General features: G+C 40.7%; 1 protein-coding gene across 8 annotated transcripts in view; it reads right to left on the bottom strand.

The window, feature by feature from the left end:
- TTLL5 (tubulin tyrosine ligase like 5) overlaps window positions 1-14,087 on the bottom strand; it is a 126,287-nt gene that overhangs the window by 22,681 nt on the left and 89,519 nt on the right. For all 8 annotated transcript variants that reach the window (XM_014249818.2, XM_088058183.1, XM_014249819.2 and 5 more), the window contains one exon: window positions 1,967-2,141. In XM_014249818.2, coding sequence (XP_014105293.2) covers window positions 1,967-2,141 — 175 coding nt within the window. The remainder of the gene's footprint in view (window positions 1-1,966; window positions 2,142-14,087) is intronic.

Genomic DNA, 14,087 nt, shown 5'->3' with positions numbered 1-14,087 from the left:
CAGAAGGAAAGACTGGCATCTAGTTAAATTGCGTGGTTACACCACACCCAGGGTGTACGTCAAGATATATTAATTAATAGATGTACTTCAGCTACTGACAAATGGCTAGTCTGCCTTCTAACCATAACAAGAATTTGAACAATCAGATGAAACAGTCTCAGAGATATTCTGCATGCATTCCCCAAAAGAGAGAGATGACACTCTTTCAAGAGATAGGCCTTCAGTCTTGGGGAATATATTTCTTCTGCTGAGGGGAGACTGACACTTTGAATGTAGCAGGCAAGACAACAAAGGATGGAGCAGATCTCAACACATGGGAAGGAAGAGAAACAAAACAGCAGGCAATGGGAGATAGGTAGCATAGGTGACACTGACAAGGAAATGTGGTAAAGCCATGCAGGCTAGGATAAGCTACATGAACTCTAGCTAAAAAGGAAGGACAAATGAGGGTCAACATGAAAGGATGGTGCAGAAGTCAAAGCAATTTGAGAGTGAAGATGTAGGTCAGTGAATGCATAAGCAGCAGACAAGGGAAGGCAGTTCTTAGAAAGGCCAAGTTAAAGGACAAAAGTCTGAGAAGCTAACTAGCAGAAGGAAGAGGTCAGTGACAGAAAGCTAGAGAGGGTGTAGGAGAAGACAAAGGTAGTGCCATGACTGGCAGAGTAGGCATCAGAGGATTGATGCAACTTTGATTGGAAGAAGAGGGATAGCTGGCTCCATACAGTGTCTTGGACAGGAATTGTCCAAGAGACAATCATTTTATTAAGATCATATTTTATTCATGACAGAAAGTCTGAAGGTCCCCACGTTCAGCAAGTTTTTTTCTTCATTAATGTCAAACTCAGTGCAGCCTGAGTCCTGCAGCATGGCAATAGCCTCAATACAGCAACTCCAAAATGCTTGGCTCACAAGAATGGAAGGAGAGAAAGGAGGGGGGGCACTGTGGGGGTGAGAGGAGGTTTAACAAAGAATCATTTTAACAGAAACTCCTGAGTAATGGCTCTGCCCTAGGCCAAGAATAACATCAGCTCAATGTCAGCAGTTAAGAAGGCTCAGCCAGGCCCCATGGCCAGCTCCAGCCTCCTCACAGGCACAAGCCAGTTTATGGCACTTTCCTGAGCTCATGAGCAGCCACATCTGCCCACCCAGAGCCCAGTGGACAGAGATGAAAGGAAGACCTCCTGCACTGAGTGGGAGCAAGAAGACTGTAGGTGAGAGAGGCTGAGGATGGAAACTACATGGCGAAGTAAGGGCCTTGAAAGAAGGAGAGCAAGAAGCAAAAAACAGAGGGCCTCTCTTTCAAGATGTTCCCAGAAAAAGATGAGGGCAACGTGCCTATAACCTATTCTCAAGGACCCTGACAAATGAATCATCTGCTTCACAGGGGGGAGAGTGGATGTTCAGACCTCCACATGTTAGGTCTGTTCATGGGAGTCCAGTCATGCCAGACTGCTAACAAACAGCTCCTTGCTATTGAAGACAAAGCTGTTTTGAATGTAGGTTTGTTCACCCAAAGGTTTCCTTCTCCTTTTAGCAAGGAAGCCTTTAGGACATCACTCAGAATACATCTCTATCTCTTTCCCTCTCTCTAATAACGAAGTAAGGTAACAAGTGTATCAATTAAATCATTGTAGCCTTGAAAGATTCTCCCCACAGAATTGAAATGCCGTTCCACACACCATGATCTACCTTTGGCATCTATGAGTCATCCAGAACACCAATAATACAAGCCCTTTTTCATATTTCCTCCAGCTCTTAAGATGTCAACATAATGGAAGAAGCTATTGGAAACCACAGTATCAAAATGCTATCAAAATCACTGCGAGTAACATTGTTTTTCTTGCAACGCACTTAAGAGCTACTTCCTTCACAAAATCTCTGCCATATGTACCGTCTCCAGGTTTGTTCTGCACATCTAAGACTCAGACAGCACTGCTACATCCCAGGCAAGATTTTTTTTAGTTACCTGTTGTCGTGCTTGGCTTTGCTCCAACAGCTGTCTTGACTGAAGTTTCTGCTGCTGAAGTTGTTGCACAGCAAACTGAAGCTGATAGCTGGGATGTGCCAGAGGACCCCGTGTTGTCTTGTAGACACTGGTCTCCATCTCTCCTTCCAAGCCAAAATGATGATTCTCTGGAGCCCTGAGGAAAGAAGAGCCACCATGTTTTTCACTCTGCATATAAGGACTCCTGCCTATAAGGCACTGCTGCTTCCAAAAAATTTCTTCATATTTAGCCAGCTATGAATTTTTATTAAGTGGCTTTAGCAAGTACAACACCTGCTAAAGGTGCCATGTGCCAACTGCTTCCTGCTAAGCACTTCCATGAATATAGGCTGGACTATATTACTAGACATTCTCTTGAGGACAAAAAAGGAAAGGAGAATAAAAACTCTAAACTGGAACATTTCTGAGGCTGATTAGCATTGAAAACAGGCAGAATAGCAGCAGGAAAAAAGCTGATTCCCCCATCACTAGTGAGATAATTATTTATTTGGATTTGTAGAGGCTTTAATACAGTAACACAAGGCTTACACTAAGCACATGCATGCTGCAGTGACAATGGAATAGAAACAGACATGCAGTACAACATACAGAGAGGATGAAGGACTGGTTGGGTGAGGCTGGAACTAGGATACATACTGACTCCATGCAGTTACAATCCAAAAGGCCTGGGGGGAGTGAGATAGGCTCATTTCTTTCATCCTCAGAGAAATGCAAGTTTTTCTTAGAGGACAAAAGGCCTCCTGCAAAGAGACAGGAAGCTCTTACAGCCCAGGCTTACATGGTAGGAGTTCAGCTGTGGCCTGCAACATGGTAAGTACCAAGAGAAGCTCACTAGTTTGCTTTGAAGTTTCCAAGCCTTGGCGAGAAGGCAGCAGCCCCACACTTCTACACAAGGCTGAGGGGCTTTGCAGAGAGCAGGTGGCAGACTGACAGGACCACGAGGTGTCCTGAAGAGGCCATAACAGCCCAGCAATTCACACATTCTGTGTTCACACGACAGATGTTGTACGACCCACTGAATCCTGACACTGGCTAATATAACATTCAAGCCTCGATGCCCGAGCTTCCCAATTGTCTGTTATCTCTGACATGTTTCTCTCAGCCACTCCTTCCAAATATTTCCTTTGGATTCCCAGGGCAGACTTCCCTTATATTTCCTATCTACATCACACGTAACTGGGATGTAAAAGATAATTGGTGTCTTTCGTGCCACAATTTAGAGTGTAGGTCATGGTTTTGGCAAGAGAGTTAACAGCAATCTCTTTGCTTCAGGAACCTATCAAAACTTACAACCTAGATTCTTTAAACGTAACACAGTTTGCCTTGAGCGTGTTGCTTCTTCCCCCAATAGTTTTGTCATCGCAAACCCTTAAAATATTCAGAAATAAGAAAATTCACTCAAGCACTCTTTAAGCTATTCATTCAAGTTCTATTAATTCTAGAAACTAACACCTGTTCCAACTCCTCCCATATCTACCTCCAGCTCAGAACCTGCAATACGTAAAATTCATCCTTTGATTCAAAAGAATGCTTAGAAGCTCAGGATTGAGCAATTATTTCTAAAATGTAACAGTCAAGATAAAATGGAGGAAAAAAACCTGATATAAATGAAAACTCCACTAAAACTGGACCTGCCAATAGCCAGATTTTGTGCCACAGAGATAACATGCAACGACTGCAGTCCACAGTACTGTGTGGGCCACTATCTAAATGGCAACATTTTAGTAACATTTCCCTGATTCTCATTTCTTTTGTTTTGAGATATCTAGCAAACGATTTACTGTTATGAAATTAAAAATACTTAAGTCTGACTTTTTAAAAATGCACCAAGATTGCTGCCTTTCTCCAAACTTTGTCCAGTTCAGTGAACTCTCAGATTCTCTCACTGGGTTTCTTACTTGCTTTAATTCACTTTTTCAGTTTCAACCAATATACTGGACATAATATTGCCCAGGTAAACTTGGCTTAATTTACGCAGGAAAGCACTGTTGAAACTACATTATTAAACCTTTAGGAAGAACTAAATTTAAAAACACCAAACAAAACCACAAATCTCTGGCTAAGATTTTCTTGTGGCACAGTCTTATACACAACTCCCTGCAGTTCCAATACCTTCTCTCCACATGACAGCAAAACAACACTTTTTTTTCTGTATTGCCTATATTGATAACATTGTTGCTTGGCTAAGCAGACTTTATCCTCATGGCCAGCAGAATCATTCTGAATGTGCCTCTGTTGGCTTCAATGGGTTTTCCTTATTTACAGACAGAAATCAAAGTAAATGCATTATTCTGCATTTATGCATTATGTTGCAAAAGACAACTTCAACCTTCTATAATATAAACATACAATACTTGACAACAGAAAGCCAGTGTATTTGCCAATCTTGGGGCCACTTTCATATCGAGATCTTTCATCTGCAGTTTTGTAAAGTCCCCACATAACAAGTTATCAAGTGCTGATATTACAACTAAGGTGATGTTGCCCTGGTACGGAACAGGCTTAGGATCTGAGACTCAAAACAGTGCTGCCAGAGACATGCTCCAGCTCTCAGTCCATTTGCCAAGCTCATGGGAATGCACCACATAGCATCTCCTATTTTCAGTCTCTGCCTGTCGGATGATTTATTAAAGCATGACAACACTTTTGCACCCTGAAGTAGAAATTAGTTCTGCCTAAGGAAATTACAACAGGTTCAGCACCATAATGAAGGCTGCAAAACAACTGTAGAGGACCTCACACCTTAATGGATATTAAAGAGTTCACTTGTTAGGGAGATTGCATAAATACCCCAAACTGAATTAAAAGCTTTCTCAAAACTTACACTGTTTTAGGGAAAGCCAAAAATAACCAGAAAAAAATCTCCACACCCCTAAAGGAAATGAAGATTGTAGAGTCAGTACTCATCGACCTGCTTGTTTTCAATTCAGGATTATTGTTTGAACGCTAATGATTGAATATTCATTACTTCACATGTACAGACAACAGATTTAGGCACGGATGCACACACATGCAAATTGGAAATAGAAATTCCTGCCTGTGCCACCAAAAAAGATTTGGTTTCATTTTGTCAGCCAGGCTGGTTGTGAGCAATCTTCTCACAGCTTGCTCAGAATTATTTATGAGTTGCTTAGTTTAGAGACCTGGCCAGGATTCAGGCCTTCGCTATGCACAGGAAATCTCAGCCTTTGGAATTATGGACCATCCTTTGTAAGCAAGATTCTGTCTTTCCAGCAGCTCTTCAGGCTACTCAGTGCTCTTGGCAAGAAACCCACTGTATGCCTTTCTTTCAACTGTAGTTTTCATAAAGGCTAGGCCAGAATTCTCTCTTCCAAATCACTGACAGCATAAAACCTCTGTGCTGCAGTTTTTTGTACCACAAAAGATACAGGTTTGATTGCGAGATTATTTTCAACAAATCACAATGTGATTATGATTGGGATCCAGTCCAAAAGGGCTGGAACACAATAAATTCATCTCCAGGTTTTCTGGTTCTAAACTACCTTTCTATTCTAGTTCCCTTTTCCGATTTGTTAGCTCTTTTCTGATGTAAGCAACCTTTATGCAGTTAACTACTTACACCTATACTAGAAACTAATGTCAGTGTACTAAAATACTAAACACTAATAAAATTTTAATGCATTTTTTCATTGATGACAGAAAAAAGTCTCTATGACATCCAGTCTCCAAACAGAAGGGATGTGATTATCAGCTCTTACAAGAAAGGAGAGAGCTGTCTTCTGTTTCCATTTCAAAAGAATTTGAAGGGAATTCCAATTCTTGTAGACAAGCCCAGACCCCAGAACACCAGTCACTGAGGACCTCATAGTTACAAAAACTATAGGACAAACAGCAAGTCTGTACTAAAAGAATGACACATCAGGCTTATATTTATATTTCAAATGAAGCCCTCTTCCAATGGCACAGCTGGGCACTTGCTTGATACTAGTTCCTGTGTGGTAGGCAACAATACCAATTCATGAAGTACTCTGATGCTTTCCATATATCACTCACAAAGAAGGCACTTTTGAAATACTTGAAAAGTGTCTACATCTCATTGAAAGGCAGTGCAAACTAGGCTCAAATTACTGTGTAAATGAAGCTTCATCATTCATGAAGAATATTCCTGTTTAACCCTTCTTAGTTTGTGAGAACTGATAGCATCATAGCAGAAATCAGTATGTCTGGAGGTCTAGCAAACTGAGAAAATAATTATTTTCCTACTAAACAAGGAAACAAGCTGACAATGAAAATACTTTGCATCCTTTCCTGTAAAGGCTGGAGCTAAGGAGGAACAAGAGCCATTGCTGGCAATAAGGGAACCCAGTGCATTTATAAATCAGTGCTCTCACCTTGCCATAGAATGCAAGACAATCTTGGGCAGCAGTTTCCTTCCCAAAGGGCATTCACATGGTATGACAAGTCTAGGAAGTTTTCATCCTTAAATCCTTAGTGAGTACCAGCTGCTAGAAAGTAGTTGGCATAGTAACTAATGATTTTGTCTAGTGTGGCAGTTCCCAGCATCCTGCTGACTTATGTTCAGGCACTCAGAAAAACACAGAACATTTTCTTTGGCACACTGTGTGCTTCTTCCATCCCTAACAATAGGTCCTAGATTGGGACTGGCTACAGAGTAATGATAAACAGAGTGGGATGAAGCCCAGGATGCTGGGGTCCTGGCTGGGATGCAGGAGTTTTGGGCCTCTCACTTGCCTTGAGGCCTTTCTTTGTCTTTTTTCCTCTTTCCTTCCCCTCAGCTTCAAAAGCAATAAATTAAAATCTGAAAACCAGAGCAACAAGTCTTTGAGAGTGGTCCACTCCTGGCCTCTGCTGTTATCAGGAGTGTCTATGAAAGAGTGATTTTGGCACAGTTTAGTCAGCAAGAGTCTACATTTTAGCAAGGACTGTAGCTCTGATTGCTGGAACATGTAAGCCTCTAAAAATCTCCTGCTTTGTAACATAGCATGAGCTGTGTTACAGAAGTAAGGAAAAATAGTTTCACAAAACACCAGGGGCGAGCAAAGCATTTTGAATATTCCTAAAAAAGCTAAGCCTGGGAGTTTGGAGATCTGAAGCACTGGGAGCTGTCCAGAACTTGCCATGGTACAGGTACTTGGAGACAGGGAAGGGGCAGGAAGCAGCTGGCCTGTATAAAATGAGGATGCCATCACCTGACCTGCAATCTCCTTTTGTACTCTTCGAGAGAAGCCAAGGAAAAGCTTTTAAAGTTAATGAGCTGCTTGTTAAGGCTGCATTGGCACAATAAACCTGCAGAACTGCATTTCGGGTTCAAATCCAGTTCAAAGTGAAAAGTATGAATGATCTCCCATGGTAGATGTAGTGTAGAGATGCAGCAGAGTTTCTGTCACACACCATCAATCAAACTTTCCTCTATTATTGACGAGGCATCATGAAATAGTTTCAGCCTTAGTTCTTCAGCTCCCCCTTTTCCCAGTAGCTCAAGCTACTTTTACCTACAGAAGGGGCTCTTACCATCAGTATTTTTGTGTCACAAGAAGACAGAAGATGCATAATACCCTTGCACAAAACCTTAGGACTGAGTTGGTTTAGGCAAAAAAACATGAAAAGTTTTGTGCATTTAACTACAATTTCCAAATCCATTCACAGGTTAATGGTAAGAGCTACCAGAGGCACAATTCAAGCATTCCAGAACATTTTAATATGCACAATATCTACAAAATGTCTGGAGTCCCCCTCTGCTATTCTCACAATTCCCCCTTTCAGCTGAGAGAACTGATATTGTTACAAGAATTTTACTCAGAAACAAATTTGTGAGCAAAAGCATCCAGCTTATCTCCTTGTGGTGCAGGATCAACACGTTTCAGTGGCTGTAGGAGTCCACGTGTCACGCTCAGCTGCACAACTTCACAAGCAAATATGCATTCAGGATGAAGAATTTTCCCAAACATTCCCAATTAAACTTTAGTTTTCACTGTTTTATTATATGACATTCCTCTTATTTCAGGACTAAACCTTCACTACTAGAACTATGCCTCCTTTGAGCTCAGCCAGCCTTGGCACACTCAGGTCCCTTCTTTTTCCTCAACTCAGTCCCTTCTGGCCTTGATTGCAAATTGCTTTTCTCTGAACTTTTTCCACTTTATTATTCCAGATGTGCATCCACAATAGCTATATAAGGAAAGCCCACTGCCTCCTTGCTCCTTCACTTTTTTTCTACAACTATTATCAAAATCCACAGGCTTCCTTCTTTTCTGCTGTATGTTGCTGGATAATTTCTTTCCTGCTCCCTAGCTTCTGAAAATTATTCTTGCTGTTTCCTCGCCATTGATAAACCTGGGTTTTGGAACATACCTTCTCATAACAAAGGCAATGAAGATCAGGAATTAAGTGCCTTTGACATCCTAGGTCTTCATATACAGGCAAGGTCATGAGTGTTAAGTGTCTAACCTGCTAGGTTAGAAATGAGGTGCATCAAAATAGCCTTCTGGTAGTCTAGGAGAGGAAGGGAAGAATGAGATTATGGAGCACTGGAAAACCTCTTCAAGAAAGGCCTAACCTATCTCAGCTACTCTTTGATTTAGCTGGTATTATCAATCAGAAGCACTAAATGTGCCAGTCTCAGCAAATTAAATCAAGTATTTACCCTTCAGTGGAGACAATTTTTGTTGGGCCCCTAGTAGCATCCTTGGCCTCATGCCTATTACAAAATACTGTCAGTCTCTCTGATCTGGGAAATACTTGGCAGGTAAACAACACCTTTTTTCCCCCTTCTCTTTACACGTGGCAGCTCTGAAACTCACTAGCAGAAAGGCTGAATCAAGAAGACAACCAACAGCCATCTGACCGCAAAGTTCAGTGTCTTCATCCTATTGTGGCTCACATAAGGTCACTGGAAAGGTAATGAAGATAACTGAGCACATCTCCTCCAAGTAATCTAGACCAACAAAATCACACAGCCTTTCTCCTCTCAATTAGTGCAAACACAGGGTTGAGCTTTACTGAGTGGAAGGCTCTTCTGGCTTCATGTTTCTTGCACCTATTTCCACACTTGCAAACACAGTTAGAGCCTGCAAAAAATATTTTAACAGCAAGAAATACATACAGTAAGACTAAAACAGGCACTTGGTATCATTTTGTTGTCATAATCAAGTTTTGGGGAGGATGACCTGCTTAACTCTGACATGCAACTGCCTGAACTGTGTTGTGTGGTCCCACACACCCTACCCCCAGTTTTAAAGTATTAATTAATTAAGGAAGTTCAGATAGAACAGGGTGGACCCAATTAATTTACCTCACTGTACTGTCTTGATTTTCATTTATTAAGCTAAATCATTCAGACTAAGAACATGTATTAAGCGCCATCTTAAATTTGATCACTTATCCTAGTCCAGGCAGAGTTTCTGGTTTGACTATACACACTTCACAGAACCCAAAGTACAAGAAAATTAGATGTGGTGTTGTATCACTTAGAGGTGGGAAAGGTACTCCTCATTGAGGAGGTTCCATTCTAAAAAAAGCCTAGCATGAATCAAGTGGACCAAACTGATGAACATGAGTTGTAACGACATTCTTCTACTTTTTCTCCTTCACTGTAGACAAGTTTATTGAAAACCAAACTGAAAAAGACTTACAGGCTCTATTTATTTCTAGACATAAAGCCTTTTCTAATGCTTTATGCAAGCAGATTCTGCATTTTACGGGTGGATAGCAACAGTAGCACACAAGGATGAAATCAGTAAATGGGCACTGTTATCTGTCTAGACTATGCTTTTGACTGAGCCTGTAATTAAAGTCACTGATCTCCTCTGAAAATCCCATACTCCTTACCTCTCTCTAGAGAGGCAGGAGTTAAGTCAGGACCACTAAATTAGCCCTGCACCCTGTAATGCCTTTGTAAAGCCGCTAAAAAAGAGTTTACAGGGAAAGAGTGAGACTGTAGCTGCTATCCCAGCCAACATTTGGTTCCTATTACAGTGAATAAATCTCCCCCTCCTCCTTTTCTTGTCTTACCCCTTTTTGTATTAAAAGTCCATCAAACACATTTTTTTCGCTTTCATATTTTCCATTAAGCTTCCTCCTGTGTATGCTTTCCCGGAGTGTGGTGCTCTTTGCTGTATGTGCTCAAGCAGAGCACAATGAGTAAGAAAATGGGGAATGAAGAAAGGAGCTCAGGCTCCTCTCTAAATCCCAAGAGGCAAGTGAAAAGTGACAATTGGGCTAAACTGGTGAAATCTAGAGCATTTGAGAAGAATAAACAAACAAACATAAAACAGGCTGTTGAGTTTTGTAGGATTAGGATTCATGAGATGGGGGAGATTATTCAAAGCCCTACTCCTGCCCAGAGCTAAACGCCCCTGCCACCATTAGTATCCCAAAAGACATAGCACAGGATGGTGTTACACTAGAGGGCCTTCAGGATTCCTTAGGGTTGTGCTGTCCAGATCTCACACTACTTGAGGCCCAAACAAAATTTGTGCCATATGACCAAGTAGTAGAGACATCTCATGCACTTTGGCTATTTTATTGTCTAAATATTAAATATCCAGTACACTAAAACCTCTAAGGAGCATGTCAAGCCTCTAAATTCTACAAAATTTGCGCTGTAATTAATTAAAGCAATTAACTTGGCTTGATATCCAGTACAACTATCACCTTGCTATGTGGTAGATGAATACTCTCTTATGAGTGTCTCTTAGAGAAGACTTGATAAATCTGGCAGTTTAGATGATCTGTCTACGGGGACAATGCAGCTAAAGTATACAGTTGCCTGACATTGTGACTATACATTTCAAGAATTATAGCTAGGTAAGAGAACTTCACATAAGAAGCAATAACTCTACATTTATAATCTATATACCTAAAAGGAAAGCTAGAATTTGTTTGCACTTCCTGAGCAAACATCTACAAATTCACCTAATCAGGGATTGTGGAAAGTGTCACCTGAAAGTCAGCTGGCCACAGTTATATTAAGATAAATGTTCTAGGTAAAAAAAAAGAGGTAGAGAAATAGCATGGCACCAGTAAGATGCATCTGCTGTGCCACCATTCAGTAATATAACTGAAGCTGTGTAATATCTAGCTGCTGAAATCAAGTAAAAGACGACAAAAAATACAAAACAAGAACTGAAGGTCACTTCTCCGGATGTTTGCTGTGAGGCTGGAGGCTTGCAGTTAATAGTCTCTTGTTTCTGAATAATTCACCAAGCACTGATACAAGGGCAAAGATCTTAAAGAGACCTCTACCCTTAAACAACTGAATTTTATCAACCTACATCCAGTGCAATGAAGCTGAGTTAGTTTCCCAATAGAAAGATAGACTCGCAGTCCCCTAAGCCTGACAATACTCACATGCTAGCAAAGTGGTGCCTCTAGCATATGCATACCTAGTCTCTGCTTTCCTTGTCCCTCGAGGGCATTCCTCTAAGGTAACAAGGTATAACATGAAATAGACTGTATCTGAGAGTTATCCCACCTGTTAAACTGAATTTTTTTCCTCCTCAGGTTCCTTTTGCAGCAGTTTATGCTGGAGCTAAGGGAGAATTCTTTTACCTCCACCTCCTGTACAAAGATTGACTCACCTGCTGTGGCTCCCTGAACATTTAACAATGGACTAGAGGAAGAAGTGACTGTGTCTATGACAGCACACACTTTCTAAAGCCTGTAACAATGTAGTTATGTTAAACATAATGGGGATCATCAGGGGATGGTGGTGGAATATGCTCAGATACAGAGAGAATCTAGCAAGGGTTGTTACTTATTGAAGAAGCTGGCCCAGTGACTGTACATGCTACATAGCTGAGACCATCCTATCCCACACATTGCAGGAATTTAAAAAATATAAGAAAAAAGGCTACTTATGCAGAGACCACAGATAGATACTATCATGATACAGACTTTCAGCCACCCTAACAGCAGCATGGCACAGTGACACCAAAGCAACACCAGGTATTGCTTTGTTTTACAGCCTTTTTTTTTTTTTTTTGCTTTTTTTTTAATCACTACAAGCCCTCATTGATGGCCACAAAGTACTGTATTTGTATTGTCAAAAGTAAGTGCTGTTTTTCCCTCACTCCACCCAACTTCCTTAGAGGTAATGGAAGATACTTTACAAAAGTGCTTATTGTTTCAACCAAGGTAGCACAAATTCCTAGCAATAATTTTCTCAGGCTAAAAGTGACAGAAGTTTTCCAGGTCTGTAGTGCTCCTTCTAATAATCCTCAAGAGGCACCCTACTTGGAGGAAACTACTTTTCAGAAAAGAACAAATATGTTGTGTTTTGTTGATAGCTAAAATGCCTAAGAAAAAACTTCAGAGAAGAATGGCAGGTTTAATTTTGATTTAGGTGTTAATGATTTTTAATATGGGAAGATAAAAAATTTACAAATTCTATAGCCAGAACTGGAACAAAGACACAAAAAAAATAGTGACATTTCCTTCCCAAAAATTTCTATGCATCTGTCCCCCTTTATTGCCTGGGTGATGACATACCAGAATTGTATTATAAAGAACTGCAAGAAAATACTAGAGAGGCTTGTATTTATTTATATAGCCTTACCTGGAAAAGCTAGTACTGCAGAGCGAGAATCTTCCCATTTTTTTTGGACTTTGTCCTCCAGAGATAAATACCACAGAAGTGTATTGCCTTGCTAAAAGAGACCATTCCAGTTTACCACAATTTTGGCCTCCTCGTTTTAAACTACACAGAATACAGTCCCACTTCCACTCCTACTATTGGGATCTATCTGCCACTTCATCTGAAAACAGAGCTCAGCCTGAAGCATTCCCAGTAAACCAATATTTCAACAAGCAAAATCAGAGGAGTTCACATTACCACCAAGCAGTTCAATATTAGTAGAATAAATTGAGTCACAGCATCTTATTTCTGGCAGTGAAGAGTTAAGTGAGAAAAGTGGAAATTCCCAGCAAAGTGCCTTCAGCAGATACAGCAGACTGTTGTCTGCTCCTGCTTTAACAGAGGCTTTATATGAAGCCTTGGTTTAGCCAGCACATTTCTCTGTCTCCCTCAATCCTTACTGGAAAGATGATCCAGTCCCTCTAAACTCAGCAAAGAATTCTGGCGCATAATATATGTAAATCGCTGCTTATTTTATGTCGTCATTACAGAACAAAATACTAAAATTACTACAATTATTTTGGAAGCAGACATAAAACAGAAGAGGTGAGGAAAAAACAATTAAAAAGGCAAAGAAAGCTGAAGTGAAATAAATTTCTTACTCTAATAGGCCCAGTTAAGTGCAAGGTACTTCACTGGCATGAGACACAAGGCACTATAACTCAAAGTGCACAATATTAGAAAACAACACTATTGCTAATGCCCATACTCTTGGTTTAATTTATTTTATTTTCTTTTCTCCATTCTGGCAATGTAAAGAAGAATACAATGCATGAAATGCATTGTGGCCTGGGGCCACAAGTGCTGCATAGGGCTGAGGTACTATATCTAGCAGCTGCTAAAACAGAACATCAAAGTCTCCGCTCCCTTTGAAAACCCATCAGGCAAGGACCACTCCTCCCCTTCAGCTTCTTTAGGAGCTGGTACACGTAACCACTTCAGCGTGTTTGGCAATTCTATAACCATTTCCAAAACAGGTGGTGCAGTGGAAAATCATGGAAGAGCCACAAATCGTTCAGTGGTCTCCTTTTCCCCAGCAGGCAGCAACACACGTGCTGACCAGGAAGGCCAGCTGACAAAAAACAATTGAGCATTGAAAACAGGAAATTTGTAATTAAACCTCTGAAACTACAGAAAAGGCTCAGGCTTATCTTGGTAAACTGGGTCAATAAAATCTTTCTCCAGGAAACGGATACATCTGATGACAGACAAAGTCTTTCATTAGAGGAAGATGAGTAAAAGGATGTCAAGATAATTATATTGTATAGTACCAAGGGATGAGACAGCACATTTTAAAACGCAGTTCCCAGACTTGTCCAGCATTCATTTAAAGATCCCTCTCTGTCAGATCCTGTCTACGGAAGATGTTCAAGTTGCACAAAACTCACTTGATCACCCAGTGCCTAAAGTATTTTTTATGATATTTCTGTCTCTACCTACAACTGTAGGATACGAGGTAGATACTGT

The sequence above is a fragment of the Pseudopodoces humilis genome, chromosome 7 (genome assembly GCF_049639895.1).
Source record: "Pseudopodoces humilis isolate 2021_Gansu_Grassland_sample_001 chromosome 7, ASM4963989v1, whole genome shotgun sequence".
NCBI classification, from domain to species: domain Eukaryota; kingdom Metazoa; phylum Chordata; class Aves; order Passeriformes; family Paridae; genus Pseudopodoces; species Pseudopodoces humilis.
This window is presented reverse-complemented; position numbering and strand designations above follow the sequence as displayed.